We start from the raw sequence: 14,394 nt of genomic DNA, 5'->3' as shown, positions 1-14,394 counted from the left end.
TTGGTCAGCAATGAAGTGAGTAGCCCTATTGCTAGGCTGCTTACCTTACCTGGGAGAAGGGGACAAAAGTTCCTTTCTCCTGAGGCAGCTCCTGCGGTAGCCCGGGAGTTTTCTGTGCCGCCGAGCCTGGGTGCTCCGGGCAGCTCAGGATTGGGCTGTCCGTTATTGTTTATAATTTATTTATTTATTTTACTGTCTTAACAGCTTTGTGAACTACTATAGTTGAAAAGCGGAATATAATTCTTAACAATAATAATAATTACAGATTGGGTCAAAGGTGAAACTACATGTTTCATCTTGACTGCATTTCTTTTCCTTTGCAAAGTGGGCTAGGAGGGGAAGGCTTTCAGTGGAGATGTGACCTCGCCCAACACTTTTCTTCTCCAGCTCCCCTTGACACAGCTGTTTTTCCCCCAGCAGAGATTCTAGATTTGCATTTTCATTACAGACTAGGTCTGGAACCTGGACTGAGGAGAAAGCAGCTCGGGTGGAGGAGCGAGGGAGGCTGGTGGAGAAAAGCAGCAGGTGAGGGAATGGCTAGGGGATGGCTAAGTGCTGTTGCCCAACGCACCACTTTTCTTTTGGGAATCACACCATCCTGGCCCTGCTTTACAAAAGGAGATCTGATGCGTAGACTTGGTGACACATGGTAGACATAGAGCATGCAGTTCTACCATTGTGGCATCGTGAGTTTCAGATGGTGATTATGAGAGTCTTTGGGAAACGTTCTAGATCAGGGGTACCCAAACCCCGGCCCTGGGGCCACTTGCGACCTCGAGGCCTCTCAATGCAGCCCTCAGGGAGCTCCCAGTCTTCAATGAGCCTCTGGCCCTCTGGTGATTTCTTGGAGCCCACACTGGCCTGATGCAACTGCTCTCAGCATGAGGGCAACTGTTTGACCTCTTGCGTGAGCTGTAGGATGAGGGCTCCCTCCACTGGTTGCTGTTTCACATCTGTGATGCAGTAGTAGCAGAAAAGGAAAGGCCAGCCTTGCTTTGTGCAAGGTCTTTTATAGGCCTTGAGCTATTGCAAGACCTTCATTCATTCATATAAGTTCATCTTTAATATATTCATTTATGTAAACATATGTAAATTTATTCAAATTTGAAATGTAAATTCTTTTTTTCCCCTGGCCCCCGACACAGTGTCAGAGAGACGATGTGGCCTTCCTGCCAAAAACTTTGGACACCCCTGTTCTAGGTTACTAGAAAAGGGGTTTAGGGACTACATGGAAAAAGAGATACAGAAGCTTCACTTTTTAAGTTGAAGTTAGGACCAGGAAGTTGTTCCCTATGGAAGGCATAATTGTTCTACAGTTACACAAGTGGGACTCACTGCATTTACTTACTCCAAACAGCACTGCACTACAGGAATTCCTGGTAATTCAAATGGGATTATTTAGGAAACAAGAGCAGGTAGGAATTACACTTTATTTTGATTATTTTTTTTAAAAAATGTTGGTACTATATTCTAATCAAGTAATGTTTTTGTTTCAACTTTATGGTCTAACAATTACAGTTACTACATTATGAAACAGTACTAATTTCTTATTGTGAACTGTATTTTATGCCTTTAACGTGGCAGCTTTAATGTGGTACAGTAAACAATGGGAAAAAGAAAAGAAAAGAATGCTCAGATGTGCAAGATAGTGGCCTAGGTGGGGTCCATGGATGCAAGTGACCCCGGGTGGTACAGCTGGGAGCAGTGGTGCCACCCCAGCCATGCTGCCCTGAGGGTGCCCATGCCTGCTGCTTTCCCCCAGAGGTGTTCCGAGGTCGCGCATGGCCTTCCCGGCCCTCAGAAGACCTTCTTAAGGCCTCCAGAGGGCCTTTAAACATCACTTCTGGTTTTTGGCTGAAAATCAGAAGTGACGTTTAAAGCCCCACACCCGGAGGCCTTAGAAGGAAGGGCAGCACCTTCAGGCATGCCTCCGGGCATCACAGTGGCCAGGACCACCACTGGTGCAAAACTACTATTCTGGACCATGCATGAGATAAGAGGAGATGCAGGGCAGGGCCAAATGATCTGTCTAGAAGCCCTGTCTTTCGGAACATTCAAGTGCTTGGACCATGTGAGTATGGGAAAATAAAGTTACATGGTTTCTGACCTCTGGACCAGTGATGAAAGCAAACTGCAAGTTTTGCCAATCCTCTGAACTCTATTTATCAGGGTGAAATATTTTGTCAGAATTCCATGCTGGTTTCTGATAGGTCTATAGACCTATCTGTTTCCTTGAGAGAGCATGGATGACACATGTGCTTAGTCCTGCCCCACCCCACCCATGCAACAATCAGAATTTGTCTGTTCAGCTGATCATAGGGAGTGTGGGGTGGTACAACGTGCCCATCATTGGCACTCTACAAAGAAGTCATCATATGTTCATCTCCCCGGGAGATGAGCGCCTAAATAGGACTTAAATCTCACCATTTTCTCCCACAAAATCAGTAGCAACAAGGCATACCAATATCCACTTTTTGTAATTTCTCTAACATTCTCACCTTTTTATATGCAAGTGTAAGATCTACACCAGGAACTTCTGTCACTGCTTTCTTCTTCATCAGTGTACTTTCTGTAAGAGAGAGATCCATCAATTACAGTGAGCTGAGATGGCAGGACTATTGTTGTCCTGGGGGATTCGGACGCCCAGCCTCTGCTGGGCTCAGACTGAGCTCTGAATGCAAAAAAATATGACTTCCAGTTTGACTGAGAAAGTGGAAGTGACATTATAAGGCATTGGGAGGCCTGGGGAAACCCTCCAGCTCCCCTCGCCTCTGAAGGGGGCATGCCCTCGAGAGGCAGACCCAATCAGCAAATAACTGAACTCGTGGATATGGGGGCCTCCTTGTACTAAAATTATGCAGCGTTCATCAGAATATATTTAGTTTAAGTTTCAGATACCAGTTTGTTAATATCAGTTCATTAATAGTTTTAGGTTTCAATTGGTTAATAAAGTATCCAACATTGTCTATTATACTTTGTCCCCGTCCCCCCAAAAGGGTACGCATTTTATAGAATACCATTCTATACAATCCCTAGATAAAGTATGTATAGTCAGAACAAAATAAGCTTCCAACAATTCAACATATCCAGATGGGAAGACCATGGTGGTGTTAAAAGATTAAAATCCATGTGGTTAAAAAAGTCCAATGTTTCATTCTGTAACATTTTCAGAACTCCATCAGGGAAACGTGCCTGGATCGTGTCCACATGATGTTCAACCCAGGCTCGTTTCCCTGATGGAGTTCTGAAAATGTTACAGAATGAAACATTTTATCTGGTGTGCTCCCTGGGGCATTTGGTGGGCCGCTGTGAGATACAGGAAGCTGGACTAGATGGGCCTATGGCCTGATCCAGTGGGGCTGTTCTTATGTTCTTATGAAACGTTGGACTTTTTTAACCACATGGATTTTAATCTTTTAACACCACCATGGTCTTCCCATCTGGATATGTTGAATTGTTGGATTGTTGCTGGCCATGAAAACCTACGGACATAAAAAATAAGCTTCTTTCATAGTTTGTCAGGTATTCTACAGAATGTCTGAGTTTCACACAATGCCTGTAACACATTCATTTTCAAAATGAAGGAAAAAAGTTGCTCTGAGATTTGGTGTTTTTAATGCCTTGAGGGTTAGGGGTTAGTAGTAGATAATGTTATGCTATTCAGCTGAAAGATGACAAAGATACAGAAGGGAGAAGTCTGGCTAGGTCTCCCTTTGAATGCAGCCAAAAATGAATGGGAAAAATAAAATAAAATGAACAAACCAATCAAATGCAAAATGAATTGAATTTGAACCAATATTTTTAAGATGAAACAAATTATTCTTTTTTCTTGCACACCTTTAACAACCACAAGTCACAGTGGTCCCCAAACCTACCTCTGTCACACCACCCTGAATGCTGCAGGCATGGGGGTTGGCACCCAGAAGTAAGTGGCAATAATATCACAGCCAACTACTTCTGGGTTCCAAGCACCCAACATGACGTTGGAAATGGAGGTAAGAAGCTTGAGGCAGGCGGGTGGGCTTTTCAGACAGCAAAAACCTTGCATATGGAGCTCTGCTCACTGAGCAAAGCCTCTCTAAGGTCTTCAGTGTCATGTCAGGTGCTTGTTGCTGAGCAGCTCAAGTGGCAAGCATCCTGCACTGCCCCTGCACATTTGCTGCACAGCCCCAAGTAGCCATGCCTCCCAGTTTGGCGATTTCTGACTTATGCTAAAAAAACAAAAGGAGGCAAGAGCCTTTCATGTACTTGGACATTAATGGTTTTCCCAACTGGAGAAGTTATAGGATTCAGAACAAAAGCACAAACTTGAAGAGAGCTCTGGTAGGAGAGAAGCAGACCTCGGGAGGGGCTGAATTCTTCAGGGGTTACACTCATTTCAATGAGGAAGGTGTTCTCAATTGGTTCCAAAGCAGTGTTATTGAAATGAAGCTGAAAGGCAAGAAGAGGCTTTCAGGGCATAATTCCTTCTTAGATGATAGTATGTTACCAGTGAATATACTGTAAAAATAATGTTTTATTAAATCTGATGGCACAGTAGTTAAAGAACAGAAAGAGGGCACTGACCTTCACTGCATAGATTTGGAAGAAGATCGGGTGCAAGCCAAGACGCACATAGTATGCAATCACATCAATGATGAACAGTTCAGAGACTGTGGCTTTGCTTGGAGAAGAGGGCTGCATGAGAGATGAGATGTTTGTATCAGTCCAAACTGTCTGTATAGCTACCCACACCTGCTAGATGAACTAGGATGACCCAGAACAAGCAAGGCGCCCATTTAAATACCTCACTCTTCACACTAGATGAGAGCTAGTGGGAGTCTCAGTTCTTGCCATTCCAGCCTGCCCTTCTTAAATAGAAAGTTCAGTGATGGTGGAAAATTGAATGCAAGTTGTAACTAGCCTTTCATGCACAATAATGCTAACAGAATTAGATTTCCATCTAGGTGCAAAATGGGGAAACTCTTGTACCTAACAACTACAGCGTTTTGCTGCACATTTTATGCAGTCCTCAGATTCTGGGGATGAGATAGAGGCCATTGATTAAATTCACAAACCCTACACTCACGTATTTCTCAGTTAGCCAATCATACCCCCATAGCCTTTTCAAAACAGTAGCTAGGAGGACCATTACAAAAGGATAGATCTGGGGCACTGCTTGGCCCCCTTTTGCCTACCCCAAAATTTATGTCCTTAACCAACCGCCAGTCAGTAATGGAGGCAGTGCTGGTTCCTTTTACTAGAAAGCCCTGTTACTTTTCGAAAGGAATAGAAGTAGACAGAAAGACTGCTCTCCTACCATTGTGGCCAGCTTTGGGATCATGTGACACAAGGTGTTAATGTTGCTCTCGTACCATGGATCTGCTCTTCCAAGGTAAGCAGCCAGCTCACAAGGTTCTGATTGGTCTGGCAGAGCATATGCCTGGAAGAGAAGAAACACATCAGGAGGGACTCAGCAGTTCACTGAGTAGGATCCCCACTCAAGGTACAGAATTCTGACAAGAAAGGATGAGACCCAGCACGGTCTGAAAACTACCCATACCCTCAAGCAAGGCCCTGAGCAAGGAGTTACCGGTGGTTCCTCCACAACAGGTACGTAGTAAAACAGAACCTTGAGCCTTGGTGTCAGAAATGCACGCCTGCTCTCCCGCTTCCTAGAAATCAAGAAAACTCTTTCAGGATATATGATGAGGCCACCCCAATATCTCTTATCTTCTTGTGCATGGGATGCCCAGAGACCCATGCATGCAGCATATTGGCAGTCACCAATTTAGGATGGACATTTCCAGCCATTAGCTAGAGGGGAGAGGGATATTGCTATTTCCATAGAGTTCCATGGCTGCATCCTCCTCACCTCTTCCCTCTATTTCTTTATTATCTACTTAGTTAAGAAATGTATATCCTGCATTTCTCCCTCTTTGTAGATATCCAAGGCCGCTATCTATTTGTCATTAGACTACTAAAAATACCTTAGGAGTCACATGGGCTCTCTTAATGTGACCTCCTGTCTTACTGTTCTCCTACTAGCATCTTGTTCTAATGAAAGTATGTCTATAAGGTTCCACAGAGTTCTAAAGGGCTTCCACAGAGTTCTATAAGGTTCCACAGAGTTCTAAAGGGCTTCCAAAATGCCAGTGGGATATTATGGTTCTACCTCTCTGAGTGAACTCTGTTCCAAAGGCTGCCAAACCCTCTTCCATTACTGTCTACAAAATGCCTCTTCTTGAACTCATCATGATGATGACTTACCTCATGGAATAATAGGCTTGAGCAAGGCGCCCCAGAACTCTGTCATCACCTAGCACCAAGACACGAGCAGTGTGCAGTCTTTTCATTGGCACCATAGGCTCCATGATACTCCCACCAGATTTCCGGTGCAGTTTCCCAGCTGTTGTTGAACCTTGTCCAGTGCAGCCACTGTGTAGGAAGGCTATGCTATTCAAAGAAGACCCCTTCTTTTTCATGCCACCTTTCCTCTGTAGGCGGGAGCGGTCAGCATCAGCACTGCAGGAAGGTGGAACTTCATCGCCTAATGTGGGCAAATCTCGCTCGATCCCACTGTCGTTGGATAGTATAGAGAAGCGGGTCTGCTCATCGTAATAGTCATAGTCAGGTCCCACTTCTTGAAACTCAAAGTTATCCAGCTCTGGACTCGGGGAATCCTGATCACAGGACTGACTTGGTGAACGGATGAACAGCACCAGCTCCTTCCCTGAAATGAGGAGATGGCTATAAAATTTCCAGAAGACCACTACAAAGATGAAGTCCAGGCCAGGGCATGACACAGGGTGGTGTCATGCCAATTCACATCTCCCATTTTATGCTCACCGTGGGGTATATGCTCATTGAGTCGAATGGCAGGCAGAATCCCCCATACTATTTAAATTTCTCTCTCGGTCAAGTGAGTACAGTTGAATTTGTGTAAGTTAAATTCATGTATGGAATGACTCCATTGTGACTTAAATATTCTCAGCTTCCCTGTTCTCCTGTACATGGTTTATCAAAGAGTTTGTAGATAAAGCCCAAAGATGCTTTGCCTGTGGTGAGTGATCAGGGTCACCCCCAGCCCATATGGTGCCTTTATGCACAGTAAAAAAAAAAAGTGCTTCTTCCCACCAGAAGTGATATTCTGCCAGTATCTTCCTCCTTCCCTTCATTCAGAGGTCTGAATGATGCCCCCTTAGATGTGGCACCCTTGTTTAGTACACAACCTGCACAACTATATGGGGCAGCCCTGTGACTGACTACTGTGCTTTCCCTGTGTCATCCCACTTGCTTCCCTGGCACAGAAGTGAAAGGAAAGAATGAAAACTGCTTCCAGGTAATATACAGGAATGTGTACGTTCATGCTCATTGCTCTCAGCCATGTTTAATATGCAAGATGAGATACTCACATAGCTGGTCTACATCTGTCCATAAGTGGAAGCTTATGTTAGGGTTGGGCAAAGGGATGTCTGAACTTTCTTCTACTGACGTCTGCCCCAGATCTGCAAGGAATAGGGAGCTTGTTGTTAATCCCATGGTGGTGTTAATCCATGGTGGGGTATACAGTGCAAGCCAGCCAAGCAAAGTGTCATGAGCAGTGACATGCCACACTTAATTGTTGTATAAAAAGCCCAGGATGCTTCCTATGGGAGCAGCAAGTTATATCACTTCTTGCAACCATGTGCCCAATGTGTATAATTTGAGACTTGGCCTATTTTGCCAGTTCGTCTCTTATCTATGCAGAGGCACATTCTTATTTGATCTTTACAACTGGCCTTGGGGGTCAGCCTTTTTGGTGCCAAGGTCTGTGAATCTCTATACAAGGGAACAATTGTAGACAAGCTACAGAGCAAAGACTTGATCCTTTGCATGCATAATGCACTTTCCATTGTTTCAGCTCCCATACAAATGACCTCATTAAATGGGACACTATTAGTTTTCTCTACTATGGGAGCCAAAGCCCAAACACTGTGGCTCCAGGCAATCTAGGAAGCTTAGCCCACAGGAAGGGACATTGCACCTGCCCAGAAAGTCTCAGGAAAAACTCAGGAACTAGCACCTTCTTTTATTATCTCAGAGCCCAATCCTGTGGTCGGCAGCACACAGCCATGCCGCTGACCACAGTCGCAAATGTGCCATAAGGCACGTTTGCAGGGCTCACCACTGGGCTCCCACCGGTGTTAGCCCAGTGCCAGCCGGTGCTGGGCTAGCGCCGGACAGTCACCCAGATTCTGCGGCTCCGCAGTTTCCTGGACCACCAGGCTGTGGAATGGCAGGTGGGGGTGTGAACGGGGGCGGCGAGGAGGTGTTCCGGGGAGGGGGAGGCTGGTGGGGGCAGAGAGAGAGGGTGGGGAGGAGGCATGCCAGGGGGTGGGCAGGAAGAGGACCCACAGAGCTGAGTTCCGCAGGATCCAGGGCGCTCGTGGAGGGCTGTGTGCCCTCCACAAGCGCCTTTTCTCTGCGGTAAAGTAAGTAGCCCCATTGCGGGGCTGCTTACCTTACGTGGGGGAAGGGGAGAAATTCCCCTTTTCCTGAGGAGCCTCCCGCAGTAGCGCAGGAGGCACTGGATTCGGCGGCAGCCCTCCTCGGTGCTGCCAAGTCTGGGCGCAGTGGGCAGCTCAGGATTTGGCTGCCCGTATTCTAGGGCCATACTTACTTTTCTCTGAAGTGCTCAGCACTGTGCTGTAGATTCTCTCCAGTTCCTCAATACACTGTCTGTATTCTGTCCTTGCCTCTCTTCCTGCATGTTCATTGGCTGCCACTACTTGCTGAAAACAGTGTTCTGTGACATCTAGGGGCTTTGCCTATCATAGAAAGAAGGAGTAATGAATAGCAGTCAGAATGAAGTTAATGGAATCATCCACTTGTAGATTTCCCACACCCCAACAAATGCTATCCATAATACAAAAACTGCAATATACGTATAAGAAAGTATACATTTCTTATATAGCAACATTTTGTGTTTTCCCTCAGAAATCCATTTTGCAACACTAAAAGCTCTTATAGTGAAAATTTTATAAACAACTAGAAACCAATTATTGAATTTCTGCATGAAAGAGAACAATGAGTTAATGCAGTGGTTCTGTAACTTTTCTGGCCCGCAGCTCTGCTGATCCTTGTGGCCATTGGCCACAGCTCCTCATTACATCACCTCACCTCAGTTACCCCCAAAATGGGGATGATGGTGTTATAATTATACACTAGAAACAAAACAAAAAAACAGCTGCCAGCACTCTGGGACTGCAATCCTAACCACACTTACCTGAGAGTAAGCCCCGTTGCACAAAATAGGACTTACTTCTGAGTAGACCTGGTTAGGATTGTGCCCTGAGTTTGTTACCAGCACACCTGGAAGGTTCTGGAAAGGGATGGAAAGTGATGAATTTGCTGGGGGGCGGGAAGACTTCGTTTTGTGTGTATCTGCTTTGTGTGTATCTTTGTTTTGTGTGTATCTACACAGACAAACAGGCCTTGCTGAGGGAGAGTCAGCATGGCTTCTGTAAGGGTAAGTCTTGCCTCACAAACCTTTTAGAATTCTTTGAAAAGGTCAACAGGCATGTGGATGCGGGAGAAATCGTGGACATTATATATCTGGACTTTCAGAAGGCGTTTGACATGGTCCCTCACCAAAGGCTACTGAAAAAACTTCAGTCAGGGAATTAGAGAGCAGGTCCTCTCATGGCTTGAGACCTGGCTGAAGACCAGGAAACCGGGAGTGGGTGTCAATGGGCAATTTTCACAATGGAGAGAGGTGAAAAGCGGTGTGCCCCAAGGATCTGTCCTGGGACAGGTGCTTTTCAACCTCTTCATAAATAACCTGGAGACAGGGTTGAGCAGTGAGGTGGCTAAGTTTGCAGATGACACCAAACTTTTCTAAGTGGTGAAGACCAGAAGTGATTGTGAGAAGCTCCAGAAGGATCTCTCCAAACTGGCAGAATGGGCAGCAAAATGGCAGATGCGTTTCAATGTCAGTAAGTGTAAGGTCATGCACATTGGGGCAAAAAAAATCAAAACTTCACATATAGGCTAATGGGTTCTGAGCTGTCTGTGATAGATCAGGAGAGAGATCTTGGGGTGGTGGTAGACAGGTCGAAGAAAGTGTCGACCCAATGTGCAACGGCAGTGAAGAAGGCCAATTCTATGCTTGGGATCATTAGGAAGGGTATTGAGAACAAAACGGCTAATATTATAATGCCGTTGTACAGATCAATGGTAAGGTCACACCAGGAGTATTGTTTCCAGTTCTGGTCACCACATCTCAAAAAGGTCATAGTGGAAACAGAAAAGGTGCAAAAGAGAGCAACTAAGATGATTACTAGGCTGGGGCACCTTCCTTATGAAGACAGGCCAGTGGCGTTCCTGGGGGTCCCCGCTTCCAGGGCAACCCCCAGAATTCCGCCCCCACACCCTGTTCCGCCCCCCCACGCACATGACCCGGAAGTAATTGCAGTGATGTCATCGTCACAGCAATTACTTCCGCGCAGCTGCCTCCTCCGTTCCCCCTTTGAAAACAAGGGGGAACAGAGGAGGCAGCCAAGGCCACCACGGAGCCTTCCGCACCGTGGGGGTCTCCAAGGCAGCGGGCTGGGGCTGCTCCCAGCGGCTCCAGACCGCTGCAGTGGAGACCTCCTCGCAGCTTGTAAGCTGTGCAGAAGGCTCCGTGGGGGCCAGTAAGCAGTACACATCCCCTCCGATGTCAGGAGGGGGCACGCGCCACTTCTGCTCTGCCCCTGAGGGACGCCCTCAGTAGCAGAGCAGGGCGACCCGGCCGGGAAGCAGCGCACGTCCCCTCCAAAGTCGGAGGGGGCGCGCACTGCTTCCGCTCTGCCCTGAAGGACACCCTCAGAGGCGGAGCAGGTGCGCCCAGGAGCCGACTGGCGACTGGACCACCCCCTCTCCTCTCCTCCTTTATAGGAGGAGATGAGATGGGCGCCCTAGAGTGTAAGTGCCTCCCTAGGGCGCCTGTCTCCTATCCTCTTAAAGGAGGAGGGGTCGGGAGGGACGGCTTAGTCAGCACCCAGGCGCTGATGGAAAGGCAGCAAGCTGCCTCTCCGCAGTGCACCTGGGCGCTCCTCCTGGTGGGGGCGGGGACAGGGTGAGGCTCCGAGACGCCCCTGGAGGGTCAGCGCCCAGGGTATTTGCCCTGCTTGCCCTCCCTAGATACGCCAGTGGGAAAGGCTACGGCGTTTGGGCCTCTTCAGCCTAGAAAAGAGACGCCTGAGGGGGGACATGATTGAGACATACAAAATTATGCAGGGGATGGACAGAGTGGATAGGGAGATGCTCTTTACACTCTCACATAATACCAGAACCAGGGGACATCCACTAAAATTGAGTGTTGGGAGAGTTAGAACAGACAAGAGAAAATATTTCTTTACTCAGCGTGTGGTTGGTCTGTGGAACTCCTTGCCACAGGATGTGGTGACGGCATCTGGCCTGGACGCCTTTAAAAGGCGATTGGACAAGTTTCTGGAGGAAAAATCCATTACGGGTTACAAGCCACGATGTGTATGCGCAACATCCTGATTTTAGAAATGGGCTATGTCAGAAGGCCAGATGCAAGGGAGGGCACCAGGATGTGGTCTCTTGTTATCTGGTGTGCTCCTTGGGGCATTTGGTGGACCGCTGTGAGATACAGGAAGCTGGACTAGATGGGCCTATGGCCTGATCCAGTGGGGCTGTTCTTATGCTAATTGCAAACTAATGCGAAACTGAGACCCAGAGACTGTTTGGCTGCAATCCTAAACTCACTTTCCTGGGAGTAAGTCCCATTGAACACAATAGACTTACTTCTGAGTAGAGCTAGCTAGGATTTTGCCTTTTGTCTTATAATAGCAGCCAACATGGGAAGTATCCCCCCCCCCCCCAAAAGGAGGCAGGAGGAAAAAGGGGAATGGCTGAAAAGGAATGGTTATTTTTATTTTTTAATCAATTTTTGGAGGCAAAGCTTGACTGATCAAAAGCGGCTTTTTTTCTTTTTTGAAGGGGTGGAAAAAGAGAAAGGTGAAGATCCTTGGTTAAGCTGACACAGACCCCAAGCCTATGTAGGTCTACTCAGAAGTAACTCCCATTCGAGTCAATGGTGCTTACTCCCAGGAAAGTGTGGATAGGATTGCAGCCACACAGAGCAAGATTACAATTCACCCCCAAAGTAGATGGGGGCATGCTCACACACTTACACTCCAACATGCAGATGCCACCCCCATTCCCCCCAGGCAAGAGGAATGCAGGCTGTGACATTGGACACTCCCCCCCACTAAGAGCAGGCTGGGCTCCCTCCTTCCCAAGTGGAGGAAGGAGCTCCCTCTAGGTCAGGCTTCCCTCCCAGTTTAAAGCCTGCCAGGAGTGTGCCCTATGCTGATGAGATGCAGCACCTCTGCTGTGAGGTGCTGGTGGTGGGGGATAGAATTGGGGCCCCAGTTTCTCACAGTGGGGTCAATGGACCAGACAAATGCTGAGATCTCACAACAGCTCCTCATTACTTCCCATACCTTAAGGATATCAAGCAGGTTCCTAACATTACAGTGGTCCTTCAGCACTGCTGTAAGGGCACGTTCTATTACATAGAGCATGCAAGACCTGGCACACTGCGATATCTGAGCAGCCTTGATTTCAGCAACAAGTGCCCTGCATACAGCCTCAGAGAGCAAATCTGGATCCACAAACATGAAAACCCTGGTGAAAAAAGGGTTAAAATTGAGCATGTATGTAGAAATTATTAGCAGAGAACAACATGTATGTGAAGGATTACCCAGCAGTCAGCAGGAATTGAATGGGCTGAACTCATGCTGAAAATGACAGAATGGCATTGGCAGCCACTTAAGGTCATACCCCAGGCCACAAATTGCCAAGATCCCTGAAAGTTCAAATTGGAGCTTATTACCCTTGAAGAGGCCTGCATGGTGCCTTGTCTTAGGTCAGATGTTGTAATAACTAATACAGTGGTTCCCAAACTTTTTAGCATCGGGACTCACTTACCAAAATGACACACTCGTCAGAACCCAGCTACATTTATGAAGCTTAAATAAAAAAAGGATTGAGAAAGAAAAATTTTATTTACTTACTTATATGTAATAATATTTCTGTTTATTTACCAAAAAATCTCAATCCATTTCTCATAATGAAGCAGACTAAATGAACTTTAATGAATGCTCTCCTTCATTCCCCACATTTCTTCCCAGAAAAATAAAAAATTCCCAAGAACCCAGATTTTCTATTTTTATTAGGGAGCATCAACTGAGACACATTTATCTCCCTATACTTACACATACTTGCAAACTGCAGGAGCTCAGTTCCTTGCAAACTCCATAAACTGAGCTGTTTGTAGGGTAAGAAGCAGCTATCTGAGTTTTGAATCATGTAATGGCAAGATCAGATAACTAATTGCCTCAAGCCCTGACATGTGTTTACTGGAGGATCTGCCCAGCCCAGCCCAACTAAAAATTGGGTCATGACCCACCAGTGGGTCCCAACCTGTAGTTTGGGAACTACTGATCTAATAATCTCTTTTTATGTTTAACTCACATCCAAAGATTCAGTTAAAAACTGGGCGGTGCTCAGTCCTGCAAGTAAAAGGCACTTCTGTAGGCATATTAATTTTCCTGCACCACCTTACAACAAGACTCTGGTTACCTTGCAGCAATCAAAATAAGGGCAGTTATTCATTTTATGATTGCTGCTGCACTTCTCTGCAGATAACACATAACAAGTGGCTAAGAGACACATACCTGGAACAGGGTTTCCAGGTGCACATACATTGAGTTTCAAAGACATGTTTAAGGTATTATGAATTTTTATTTATTTTCCACATTTTTATACCACCCTTTCACCAAGAAGCTCTACTCTTTTGCCTTCACAACAACCCTGTGAGGCTGAGAGGTAGTGACTGGCCCAAGCTCACCCCAGAAGCTTCATGATTGAGCGGGGATTTGAACTTGGATCTTCTAGGTCCAAGTCGAACTCCCAAACCATCTATACTATACCATCCCAAACCACTATACTATACCTGACTCTTATGACATCATATATTATGTGTTTTCTGTGACCAGCTATGAAACAAGTGTTCCCTATAGCAATCATAATGCATGAAGCTGCCTTCAACCTTTGGAGTTTATTATTCCAACCATTCAGAGATAGTACTGCTAGATGCAGTTAAATGAACCTACTACACACAAATTCTTGCACAGCCCTCCAGAATCTAGCCAGAGGGCAGGGCCTAGGAGAGGGGGATAAAGGGGGTAATTTGTACCCAGGCCCACGGTCAAAAGGGGGGCCCAAGAGCCAAAGGAGGGGGCCCAGAAACTTCCTGGGATCTGACATTTTCCTATCTACTCAGACTTGTTGCCCGTACAGGATGCTGGGGACGCTACCATGACTGGGGATACTGGGGACACTACTGATGCCACACAG

The 14,394-nt window shown here is 46.5% G+C and overlaps 1 protein-coding gene across 3 annotated transcripts in view; it reads right to left on the bottom strand.

Annotated features, from left to right (window-relative positions):
• PIK3R6 (phosphoinositide-3-kinase regulatory subunit 6) overlaps positions 1 to 14,394 on the bottom strand; it is a 33,784-nt gene that overhangs the window by 8,269 nt on the left and 11,121 nt on the right. For 2 of the 3 annotated variants that reach the window (XM_066614820.1, XM_066614823.1), the window contains exons 8-16: positions 12,477 to 12,660; positions 8,642 to 8,789; positions 7,395 to 7,487; positions 6,250 to 6,712; positions 5,543 to 5,654; positions 5,300 to 5,422; positions 4,567 to 4,677; positions 4,341 to 4,431; positions 2,499 to 2,569 (exon numbers count right to left, since the gene is read on the bottom strand). In XM_066614820.1, coding sequence (XP_066470917.1) covers positions 2,499 to 2,569; positions 4,341 to 4,431; positions 4,567 to 4,677; positions 5,300 to 5,422; positions 5,543 to 5,654; positions 6,250 to 6,712; positions 7,395 to 7,487; positions 8,642 to 8,789; positions 12,477 to 12,660 — 1,396 coding nt within the window. The remainder of the gene's footprint in view (positions 1 to 2,498; positions 2,570 to 4,340; positions 4,432 to 4,566; positions 4,678 to 5,299; positions 5,423 to 5,542; positions 5,655 to 6,249; positions 6,713 to 7,394; positions 7,488 to 8,641; positions 8,790 to 12,476; positions 12,661 to 14,394) is intronic. The other variant, XM_066614822.1, reaches the window with a different exon arrangement.

Source organism: Tiliqua scincoides, chromosome 2 (assembly GCF_035046505.1).
Source record: "Tiliqua scincoides isolate rTilSci1 chromosome 2, rTilSci1.hap2, whole genome shotgun sequence".
NCBI classification, from domain to species: Eukaryota; Metazoa; Chordata; class Lepidosauria; order Squamata; family Scincidae; genus Tiliqua; species Tiliqua scincoides.
The sequence above is the reverse complement of the archived record's forward strand: the minus strand, read 5'-3'. Positions and strand labels throughout refer to the sequence as shown.